General features: G+C 41.8%; 1 protein-coding gene across 2 annotated transcripts; it reads left to right on the top strand.

Moving 5' to 3' along the window:
* Positions 1–4,375: 4,375 nt before the first annotated feature.
* On the top strand, positions 4,376–12,142 carry LOC140076055 (uncharacterized). 2 transcript variants are annotated; one of them, XM_072122584.1, is made up of 10 exons: positions 4,376–5,237; positions 6,149–6,355; positions 7,256–7,297; positions 7,621–7,668; positions 7,817–8,180; positions 8,294–8,344; positions 8,841–8,897; positions 9,668–9,697; positions 9,799–10,179; positions 11,821–12,142. In XM_072122584.1, the coding sequence occupies exons 2-5, from the start codon at positions 6,150–6,152 to the stop codon at positions 8,175–8,177; spliced, it is 657 nt and encodes a 218-aa protein (XP_071978685.1). In that variant the 5' UTR covers positions 4,376–5,237; position 6,149; the 3' UTR covers positions 8,178–8,180; positions 8,294–8,344; positions 8,841–8,897; positions 9,668–9,697; positions 9,799–10,179; positions 11,821–12,142. The 2 variants fall into 2 exon arrangements, with proteins under 2 accessions (XP_071978685.1, XP_071978684.1); XM_072122583.1 differs by having other exon boundaries at positions 9,665–9,697.
* The last annotated feature ends 132 nt before the right edge of the window (positions 12,143–12,274 follow it).

The raw sequence follows: 12,274 nt of genomic DNA, 5'->3' as shown, positions 1-12,274 counted from the left end.
ACATACTGGTGAGGGCCCCCTCTGGCTGGTTCTGCTTTTCTTTTAGCCTCTTAGGACGTTGTTTTTACAATAAAAAGGTTTCACAAATTATGCAAATGAGCCTCAGGGGTGCCGGGCTCCATAAATGTCAATGGAGCTTGGAGCCCCGAAGGCTCATCTGCATAATTTTTAAAACCTCTTTTTCTTTAAAACAAGGGCATATAAAAGCTACAAGAAGAGCACATTCTGCCAGAGGGGGCGCACACCAGTATGTCAGTGTGCTTGGTTTACAATCCTTCATCCTGGTGGTAAATGTCCTTTAAATTCCCATCCGAGGAGGCCAGTCATTGGATGAATACAGGCCTGCAACTCCCTGGAAAATCCAGACTCCCTAGAAATACCCATGCAATTCATTCTTTTTCTTTTTTCACCCTGACCCCTTCCCCTATTCATAGAATAGTGATCAGATGTCAATTTTTGGTGCATATTACACATTGCGTTACAGTACAATACACGTACATCTTGAGGAAACTCCATCCATGTGTCCGAAAAATTCTACAAGGAACGTGCTGCGGATCTTATATATTATAGAAATTCAATTTATAGAGATTAATTTTGCACTGAAATTGTAGCAAATGCAGCGTATAAAACGTTTCTGCAGAAAAAAAAATGACTGTAGATGGATTTTATGGACCATAGAGTCACAAAGTTACTGAGCTATTGCCTTGCCGTATATTGTAAGTGATAAAATTCATTGGCAGCTTCTTCTTCTTCTTGCACTTTGTAGAGGGTAGAATCAGACTGTAGACACAAGACATCACATGTCAAAGACTCGTGAGCTGTAGTGACAAACACCGACATAAACAGCCAATATATAATACTGTAATAATAATAATCATATTCCGTAGTGCTTTACAAATCATAGGGGACATATACGGATATAACACAACATTACAGAGTACAGTCATATGGAACAATAGGAGTGAGGTATCAATGGAAATGTGAGATGTATAGGAGCCATTTTCTAGCATATCGCAAATAGCAACAGTAAAGTCATAACACTACAAACACTATAAATCATAAGTAAATTACTTCTGTCCTGTGTCTGATCAGTCTGTATCTACGTTTAACTGTGACTTGAACCTTTTTGGTGATGGGTAATGATGTATTGGTGTGGAGAAGGCTTCATTCCATGTAGGGGTAAAAATCTATGACATAGATGGCACAAATGTTTTGTGTATTTTGTTCTCATGATTCCAAATTAAAACATTGTTACAAATCTTACATTGTGTCTCTTTTCGTTTTGTTTCCCAATATACTGTATCTGCATTGTGTTTACCCCTGCATTGCTCTATTTTACAGAGGACCTGTCACCCTTAAAAACGGCACTAGGAGCTGCTTACTAATAATTCCTAAAAAGTTATTCACTTTTTGGCACCTACTAATATTAATGACATAATCTATCTTTATCAAGTCCTTCTCCCTGGTGAAAGGCAGCTGAATATGTTGTTTCTCTTTCCTCATTGTAGCGACATGGATCCTATTGTCTGATATTGAAGTAAAAGATTCGGATAACTAGATGGAGGGGAATGAGGAATATATTAAATTAATTACAAAGGTGAATGATTAGACAATGATACTCACCTAAGCCAAGTTATTAAAAAAAAAAAAACTATAAATGTCAATTATGTAGGTATTTCAAATTAAGAAATAGTTAAAGGGTTATTTCCATTTCAGCAAATTAATGTTATTGTTTACGTAATAAAAAGTTATACAATTTTCCAATATACTTTGTTTCAATTCCTCACGGTTTTCTAGATCTCTGCTTCTTGTCATTGTATCGGAAGCTTCAGTGTTTGCTTTCTGTGGATAAAATGCGCGGCTTGTTATAACGGACAGCTGTGATTACACTCTGTGACATAATGAGCCGTGCACCTGTGTGACATCACATGAGCAGGGATATAATGAGCCGAGGACCTGTGTGACATCACATGACCAGGGATATAATGAGCCGAGCACCTGTGTGACATCACATGACCAGGGATATAACGAGGCGTACACCTGTGTGACATCACATGACCAGGGATATAATGAGCCGAGCACCTGTGGGACATCACATGATCAGGGATAAAACGAGCCGTGCACCTGTGTGACATCACATGACCAGAGATATAACAAGCTGTGCTCCTGCGTGACATCACTCTTACTGCAGTCCCAGGCAGCTTAGGATAAGGTTCTCTACCCTGATAATTTTGGTGAATTTGGAAAAAAACAAAGAAAAAACAAAAAACAGTTTGGACTTTGTTGTTAGGGCTTTCACTGTGCCATCCAGATAACACATCTACTTTATTCTTTGGGTCAGTACAATCATATAGAGATACAAAATTAATATAGTTAAGACAAGATTCTTAAATGGGGGGTTAAAAGGGGGTTAACACTCCCGATTGGAGCCGGCTCCTATCACAGGTGTTAGAGCCTGGTGTCAGCTGTGATTTACAGCTGACACCCGCTGCTTGTCGTGCCGGCTCCGCTCGTCAGCCGATGCCAGAAAGTGGACGTAAAAGCACGTCATGGTGCGTGAAATATCTTCACGCAAGCATGTACTATTACGTTCTGGTGCGGGAAGGGGTTAAAATAGTAAAATTAGTTACCACCAGAAAACAAAATATAAATAAATCCTCTTCTTTCCTGGCTCCTCTTCTACTCTCTGCACCACACTGCAGCTTTCAGTAGTTATATATGAAAATAGATGTACATTTATAATATGTGAACTGTAATTTGATGTAAAGAAAATAGAGGTATACATATAAAATACATGTAAACCTATAAAATGTGAATTCTGGCTTCCCGGCTCCTCTTCTGTAACTTCGTGCTGGGCGCCGCCATTGTTCTCTCCCAGGCAGCAGGCACATAGTATGATGCGCCGCTGCCTGCCGCCCGGGAGAGAACAATGGCGCCGCCCAGCACGATCTCACAGAAGAGGAGCCGGGAAGCCAGAAGAGGACCCGTGCGGACATCGGGGGAGCAGCGCTGCACATCGGGGCCACCGGAGGGTGAGTATATAAGTTTATTATTTTTTAAGCCCATTTACTTAAGTATTGACTCGTGTATAAGCCGAGGGGACGTTTTTCAGCAAATTTTTTGTGCTGAAAAACTCGGCTTATACATGAGTATATACGGTATGTAAAGTTTCAAGATGGCTAACAGCCATCTTACTTTGTGCCCCCCCTTCTTCTTCCACCCCCCCCCTTCATCCCTCTCCCCTTCTTGATGACGAAGTGGCATCATGCCACCGCCCTGATTGATTTGATTGGTTGGTCTGTACTGACCAACCAATCGGATCTGTGGGGGGAGATTCAAAGTACTGCACACTGACCTTGCATTCTAGTCCTGAAGAGCATACAAATCAGTGTGTGATACCCGTCTGTGCTTTGTCTAGCTAGATATTGCTGCAGTTGTCACCTTTGGTGGCATCTGTTACATTTCCGAGTGTTCCGAGTTATTGCTGAGCTGTTGCTGCTGTTGTCTTTTTTGCATACGGCAGTCGCAGCGTCCTGATCCCTGATCAGCTCTGTGCTCATTTTTTTTGTCACAGTATCTTTTTTGGTATTGGTGGATAAAAGTTTTTTTTTTTTACTGTAGTAACTTTTTCTACTACAGTTTTTTTTTTTGAAAGTACACAGGTCGTCTTTCTTTTTTTTTTTTTTTAAACTACAGTTTTATTGGTTTCCGTACACGTGTTGAATCACAACATACAAATCCCAAAGAACCCTTTCAGCAAAGGAGGCATATGCCTTTCTTGCCTCCGATACTGATTCAGAAGGGGGTGGATGCCACTTTCAGCCAAAATTTTTGAACACCCTTAGGGTCTAAATACTCATTTTATACCTTGATAAATTCTCTGAAGGATTTTTCCAAATGGGGTATTTTTAGAGGGATTTTCACTGTAATGACACTTCAGGGGCTCTCCAAATGTATCATGGTAACATAAAGGTATTCCAGCTAAATCTACTCTGAAAAATCTTTGTCGTGCTCCTTCCTTTCTATACCCTGCTGTGTGCCAGTACAGCAGTGTTCCTCCACATATTGGGCGTTGGCATACTCAGAAGAAATTGGGTATTAATCTCTGTGGAGCATTTTGGTATTTTATCTACTGAGGATGTCTAGATTTTTTGAAAGATACATTCATTTAGCTAAAAAAAATTTAATTTGAAAATTATACCTGATTTTGTTAACACAGGGTTAACATATTTCATAAAAGTTGTTTTACATTCTTTACAGTTTACAGTCTCTAAAATAGGTTCATTAAAGGGGGTTTTCTCTCATTTAGGCCTCTCAAAGTCACATCAAACTTATCTAGATTTTGTAAATTTTCACAAAAATTGCAAAAGTCATTTGCATAGTTATAAGCCTCCTATCTTCCTAAAAAAATATAAGATATAAATGTAGACAGAAAAATAAGGGGACCCAATGCTTTTTGTTTTGTTAAATTAATCAATAAAAAAAGTGTCCCCCAATTTTTCCCTCTAAAGCCGTGTACTGATAGCACTCACTGTTTATATGAATCCTCAGAATCCTCCCTCCTGTGATTATTATCTATAGCGCAGCAGCCGGGGAATTCTATATACAGACAGTCCCCGGGTTACATACAAGATAGGGTCCATAGGTCTGTTCCTAAGTTGAATTTGTATGTAAGTCGAAACTGTATATTTTATAATTGTAGATCCAGACAAAAAAATAAAAATTTCCCCAGTGACAATCGTAGTTTCAAATTTTTTTTCTGTAACGGGACCAAGGATTATCAATAAAACTTCATTACAGACACCTTACAGCCGATCATTGCAGCCTGGGACTAAAGTAAAATCCAGACTTCACCAGATGTCACAGTGGGCAGAGGGGTCCGTCTTTAACTAGGGGTCGTCTGTAAGTCGGTTGTCCTTAAGTAGGGGACCGCCTGTAACTAGTTATGACTAACAAATATAATATAAATAAAGTTTATTGAAAATAGAATGTGACGGAATGTTGATCTCCTGGCTCTTCCCCCCACATTATGACATTACACGGGTATATAAGAAGCTGCGGAACTCTCACACCTCTGAGGGTTTGTTGTAGGAGATAGAGGTAAGTCCCCTGTGTCCTCAGCTCTTGTTATGTCCTTAATTCTCTTTTATCTTGTCTCCTACTGATCAGTAATGGCCATTTCTTTACTTCTCCTCTATTACAGATTTGGTGTTAGTGAGTGAGATATTGAGTTTGTGGTAAGTAACAATCTGCCCCTTAACATTAAGGGCTTTCCTACAGTCACCACCAGGGGGAGCTCAGTGTATACAGCTGCCATGTAGTATGATCATACCTGTATAAATCCATATGTACAGACTGCCCCCTAGTGGTGGCTACTAGCTGTATATTATTAATTATTATGCTATAGGTTCCTGTATATTAGTGATATATATGGAGAATGGAAGGAATAATGGAAAACAGAATGTCACCCTATTCTATATTGTATTATGGGTCTTGATGGTTACCTTTGTTACCACTGTTATACCTTTTCCATTAACCCTGTATATTATATGGTTTTCCAGGAGTTGTCATAGTGTAGATGGGGACATTATTATGTGCTACTCGTATAGTAAAGTGGCTTCTGTAGGGGGTCAGGCTGGAGGAGCCCCCATGGTTACATGTTATATCCTAGAGTCTCATAGGTGATGTCAATGTCTATAGGATTCCCAGAAGTTCCCATAATCCTATAGATTTCCCAGAAGTTCGCATAACCGGTGAGACAATTAGAGACATATGATACAATTATAGGAATTAGCTATAGATGAGGCTTCTGGTCAGGATTTGACTGGTCCTTGTATGACAGGATAGATCTGGGAGGCACTTACATGTTTACATTATTGGTACCATTGAGTTAATACTGATCTTGGATTCCGTGGAGGTCCATAGAGATTGCTATAGATTGGGATCTAGTACAGGTGTCGGAGGGGTAGTAAGAGAAGTATTAAAGAGGGAATCTTGATGTCTTCAGGTCCAGGGATGAGATCTGGTTTAAAGGTTTAGTAAATGAGACTTTCCTTCAATTGTCTGCTAATGTCTGATGTCCATCATGTCTCCACCTGTAGAAATCATAGAGAATGTCCTGGACACTCACAGTCTTATTTACTTATAGGATGGAGGACGAGGAAGAGGTAGAGGTGAGGGAGGAGGTGATGGTGAAGGAGGTTGTAAACATCTGGGCGGAAGGTTTGGTGGTGAAGTTGATGGAGGAAATAAAGGAAAACATCGAGGAAGAGATCAAGGAGGTGACGGAGGAGGAAGAGGAGGAGGAGGATGATAACACCGAGGATGAAGAAGGAGAGGAGAATGTAGAGATGAGGTAAGTTATCAGTGCACAGGTTACAGCAGTGATGGCGAACCTATGGCACGGGTGCCAGAGGCGGCACTCCGAGCCCTTTCTGTGGGCACCCGGTCCATCGCCCCAGCACACCAGACAGGACTCAAAGAATATTCCTGTAGTTCCAAGCAACTTAAAAGGTGCTGCTTTCAGTCATATTTTGATACTTCCTTCGCTACTTGGGACTGTAGAAAGAGGCAGAATATGTAGACAGGGCCGAATTATCTTTGGAGGACCTCCTGCTGGCCCCATGATTCTCTGTGTACAGAGGGACACTGGAAAGAAGCTAAAATGATGTAAATTTTCCATCTTTCTACTGTGTTGCTGTCTTCAGGAGGCCAATATGATTGAAAGTTGTTGAACAGGGAGCAATAAGTTACTGCTTTAATTTTTAGTTGGCACCTCGTGATAAATAAGGGGGGTTTTGGGTTCAGTTTGGGCACTCGGCCGCTAAAAGGTTCGCCATCACTGGGTTACAGTATATGATGAGACAAGTCATGAGTACATTGAGTAATTTAGAGGGGGAAATAATTGTAACTACCGGTGGTTCGCTAATAATTGTGATTATTTCAGGTCTTGTATGCAAGAAAACTGCCCACAGGCCCTGATAAATGTCCCCCATTTATTTTACTGATTTACCAAGAATAGAACAAATAAAGAAATGACTAATGGTGGACTCCACCTCCACTTTCCTGTAGATTTGATCAATCTGCTCATTCTATAGAGAAATAGTGAGGCCGAGGACTTGGGGGACCAGGTGTCTTCTACATAAGTGATCTGATTGGTTGTCCCTGTGGTCATGTATAATGATATCACATTGTATCATGTCTATAAATATCCTGACCTGTATATATCATGTGTCCCATCATATACTCCTAACAGACGCTGGTGGCGGAGTGTCAGGGCATCAGGCATCCCTATACGGTAATTATACGATACTATTATTCTATATACTGCTATGACCTTATAACCAAGGGGATAATGCAGAAGTGTACTTGATGTATCGGAGATACATCAAGGGTATATGGGGGTATAAGGGGTATATGGGGGACATGTAGGGTATATAGAAGACATGAGGGGTATATAGGCACATAGAGTTTATAGGGGGGACATGAGAGGTACATGGGGGGTATATGGACGACATAAGGGGTATATGAAGGACATAAGGTGTATATGGAGGACATTAGGGGTATATGGGGGGAATGTGTAGGGCAGTTCCAGTTACCAGCGCTGTGTTTCTCTTTTAGGATAACAACAGTGAGACAATTAAGATACTTTGACCTGTTTGATAACACGTGAGTATATTTCCGTTATCCCATTAAGTTATAGAATAATCTAGAACAAGTGTCCTACAATCACTTCCCGACAGTCTCCATATTATCTGCTCCCAGAATATAACACTGATTTATAATAGATATTTCATTCCTATACTGTCTCATATAGCGAGGAGGGAGATGAAGCTGAAGAAGAGGAGGAGGAGGAATGGGAGGAGCTGAAAGTGCTGGAGGAGGATGAGGAGGAGGATGAAGAATGGAAAGACCTGGAAGTGGAGGATGTGGAGGAGGTAGAAGATCAGAAAGTTGAGGACAATGTGGAGGGGAAAGACCTGGAAGTTGATGAAGAGAAGGATGTGGAGGGGAAAGATCTGGAAGTGGATGAAGAGAAGGATGTGGAGGGGAAAGATCTGGAAGCGGAGGAGGAGGATGTGGAGGATAAGGTAGAACATCTGGAGCATCAGGAGGAGAACATCGGTGAAGAGGATGTGGAGGAGATATACGTGGATGAGAACATCAGAGAGTCCTAGAAGGTAAATGTAGAGTCTGAATACAATCAGCTGATTACACACAGACATTATGGATATATACAGTCATCATCATAGATTTGTAGTTTTTATATTGATCTCAGTGTTTTCTTTTGTAGACCTTCAGGACTCGAAGTGATTGAGGCCTGGGCGAGCGAGGAGTCTCTACAGTAAGTAGGAGGAATAAATAGGACCAGGTTTACATTACTGTAGTCCACAATGGGGGTCACATACTCTAATGCAGTGATGGCGAACCTTTTAGAGACCGAGTGCCCAAACTACAACATAGACCCGCTTATTTATCGCAAAGTGCCAATACAGAAATTTAATTTGTGATTTATACTCCCTTCTCTGTCACAGCTTTCATTGATACCAGCACCTGAGGACACCAATAAAGCAGAAAATAGTCCCAGGTAGAGCTGTCACTTTAAAATAACTCTGTGCACAGCAAGTCCTGGGCTGTCTGGGACTGCAGGAAGATACCTGGAGTCATCTCTGGTGATGGCCTGAGTGCCCACAGAAAGGGCTCCGAGTGCCACCTCTGGCACCAGTGCCATAGGTTAGCCATCACTGCTCTAATGCATTGACCTCTGCCCCTACCCATAACCCATATTAACCCATAACCCTCCACATGAAGATCATTTATCTACTTATTATTTCTTGTAGGCCAAGACGCAGATGGTGGAAACCAAAGTGTCTGAGCCGGGGCAGCAGCCGCAAGAGGTGAGCGACAATTTACCTTCTAGCTACCTGTAGTGATCCCTACGGAGCGCTCATTCAAAATAGTAATGCACATCCCTTTAAAATATATATGTAGGTCCATTTTGTATTTATCCCCACCTACAAACATCTATAATTTTTTTATTTTTACACGTCAAGAGCTGTGTGAGAGCTTGTTTTCTGCTGACATATTGCACTTCATAGTGACGGTATTTATTATTCTATGCCGTGTACTGGGAAGCGGGAAAAAAATTCCAAATACAGTGAAAATGGTGAAGAAAACGAATTTGCCCCATTTTTTTGTAGGCTTGGATTTTACAGCTTTCACTGTGCGCCCCAAATGACATGTCTACTTTATTCTTTGGGTGCAATAATTTGGTGCAATCATGGGGATATCAAATTTGTATAGGTTTTATAATGTTTTCATACATTTACAAAAATTAAAACCTCCTTTTCCAAAGATTTTTTGTGGATTTTTCCATCTTTTTCCATTACATGGTTAAACGCAGTGAAAAACCGCTACTATACTTTGATAGAATGGACATTTTTGGATGTGGCGATACCTAATGTGCATTCCGAAGGTGATCTGCAATATGCAGCAAAGACTTACCAGCTATGTACCATGTACCAGCCACGAACGCGCACCCGACCCACTCCTTACTATTACGCTATGCGTCGTTAAGGCTCTTCTTGAGATTTTCAGGCCTTGGGGAATACCTCTAATTCTGCATCACTGACATCAATAATATTAATTTTTTATCTTTCTTCAGCAGAAGCAGTAGAGAGGACAGAAGACCATCTAGGTAAGTACATGACTTTGCATAATCCTCTATACTTTTGCCCTATGAGATGAGGTAGACTCATCAATCTCTGACACAATCCCCCCTGCTTATGTGTCCTGCAGGTTCCTCCGTTTCCTTCTGTGCTGCTGTGCTCCTACAGCAATGGAGTAAATTAGGCATCCTTAAGCCAGCCTTCATCCGTGGCCGAGACGCCAACCCCTCAGGTGCTGATGCCCGCCCTTCCTCTACACATGTGGCTAATCTGTGGTCTTCGGCTCCATGGCTGCCTCATTTGGCCTGGTATGCGGCCGTCGGCCCTGCTCATTTATGGCCCGTTCCCGGCCACCTGCCCGTCTTATCAGAGGCAGTCGGTTCAGTCGGTCCAGCTCATCTGACCATGGCCCGCCTCATCCGTCGCCAGATCTGCGACTGCCCTGCTCATCTGTAGCTACCAGCACAGCGGTATCTACAGCCAACCCTCCCCTACCTGCAAGCCAGATAATGTAAGTATCTTTAGATGTGTGTGTATGTATGTATGTTTATATGCATCGGTGTATATATGTCTATGCAACAGATACACACATACACATCATAACCTGGTGCAATGTGTGTATATGGTGTGTTTGTACTGTATGTCTAATTATATGATGTATATATACTATATATGTATGTATATAATGTGGATGTACTACATAGTATTTTCTCATTTATTAAAGCCCCTGCACCAGGCTTTTGTCTACACTTTCAGTTCCTTTCAGTGCAAAGTCAAAGGCAAAAAAAACTGGCGCAAACACTTTAATAAATGTGAGGCACTCTGTGTATATACTGTATAATATAAGTGTATGATATAAGTGTATTAATGTATATCAGTGTACGTATTTATGAATAAATGTATGTATGAGTGAAAAAGTGTATAAAAGTGTCTGTATGTGTAAGGACACTGGGGCACATTTACTTACCTGGTCCGTTCGCGATCCAGCGGCGCGTTCTCTGCGCTGGATTCGGGTCCGGCCGGGATTCATCAATGCAGTTCCTCCGCCGTCCACCAGGTGGCGCTGCTGCGATGAAGTCCGCTGGAATGCCTCGAAATACACCAGCCTACCCAGGATGAAGGTGAGTGAAATTTTCGCGACACAATTTTTTTTTTAAATGCGGCGGTTTTTCCGAATACGTCGGGTTTTCGTTCGGCCACGCCCCCCGATTTCCGTCGCGCGCATGCCGGCGCCGATGCGCCAAATTCCGCTCGCGTGCGCCAAAAACCCGGGGCAATTCAGGTACAATCGGCGCAAAACGGAAATATTCGGGTAACACGTCGGGAAAACGCGAATCGGGCCCTTAGTAAATGACCCCCACTGTGTCTAGTCTATGGGACACATTTACTAAGAACAGTGTAGTCTGTACTATTTGCAGTTACCTGTGTAGTGTGTAGGGGGCGCCAGATTCAGGATTTCTGGTGCACATTCTGCATGAATCTGGCGCCCCCTGCACTGCTCTGGCAGAGTGCACCAGAGAGCAACACAATTCTATTGGACACTACATGATAAATCTGGCTCACGGTCCGATTGAGCACCGGAACGTTCCCTTCAGAGCAGAAATTTGTGTCACATGAAGAATAGTGCAGTCACGACACAAAAGGGTCACATGTGACACAAACTGGGGCTCAGCTTCCTGGAATCCTCCACCCAGCCTAACATCCTTTGTTTCCCAGAGTTACGGGGGGGGACATTGCATTTGGGGAAGTGGAGAGTAGTTTGCCACCACAAATGTGAACCTCATGATCCAGTTCACACTGGATCAATTTATTTTTGAGATTATTGCAAAAACTTGCAGGTGATGACAATGATTGCCAAGTGTCTGACCCCTGGCACAATAGATGAAAATGTACAAGTAATGAGTGGATAGAACTGACTCATTTGTGGCTTTCTGAAAACAAAGGAATTGGGTAATTTTGAAATCCTATTGATCCTCATTTCTCCCGACATCTACCGTCTGAGGAGAATTGTGAAGCTCCAAATGTAATAGACAGTCAGCGAACCAGCCCAATATTGTAATATGTAAACAATCTTGATCTATCATGTGTGAGGTGCCCTAACCAGAAACCATTCATCTGATGTCTCCAACTTGTGCAATTTTGTACTTTACAGATCACTGATGGGGTTGAACAATCTGGGTTTTTAAAACAAAGGCCTTCGATGTGAAGCTGAGGATAGAAGACCCTACTGTACATAGTTGTATTGGCCTTTTTCCTCTGGAACAAGTTCTACATATCTATCTTAAAAAGTTCAAAAACTTTGGAGGCCTCTTTGTCAACCCTTGACATTGGGAATGCCGGGAAGCGTAAATTTTGGCCGTGCAGAAAACTTCTCTCTTCTATATTCTTCTGCAATGACGTTAAATATCCATTTGTAAGATTCTAGATGGACCGGTATCTGCATGTATATGAAGCTGATAATAAAAAAACATGGTTAAGAGAAAAAACCTCTAGTTTCCTGTGTTGTATTTTCCAGAGTAAAATAAATGTAAGTCCCTAGGGGGCGTCTCTAAGAGTTGGTTGCACATGAATGAGTTGCTGATATCATGAGTCTGGTGGTGAGTGAG

Source organism: Engystomops pustulosus, chromosome 8 (assembly GCF_040894005.1).
Source record: "Engystomops pustulosus chromosome 8, aEngPut4.maternal, whole genome shotgun sequence".
Classification (NCBI taxonomy): domain Eukaryota; kingdom Metazoa; phylum Chordata; class Amphibia; order Anura; family Leptodactylidae; genus Engystomops; species Engystomops pustulosus.
The sequence above is the reverse complement of the archived record's forward strand: the minus strand, read 5'-3'. Positions and strand labels throughout refer to the sequence as shown.

What these genes read in the sequence shown, in the direction of transcription:
- LOC140076055 (XM_072122584.1), top strand. Translation starts at nt 6,150, where the DNA reads ATGGAGGACGAGGAAGAGGTAGAGGTGAGGGAGGAGGTGATGGTGAAG. An exon ending in GAGGAGAATGTAGAGATGAG is followed by an intron (nt 6,356 to 7,255) that starts GTAAGTTATCAG and finishes TACTCCTAACAG; the next exon opens with ACGCTGGTGGCGGAGTGTCA. An exon ending in TTTGACCTGTTTGATAACAC is followed by an intron (nt 7,669 to 7,816) that starts GTGAGTATATTT and finishes TGTCTCATATAG; the next exon opens with CGAGGAGGGAGATGAAGCTG.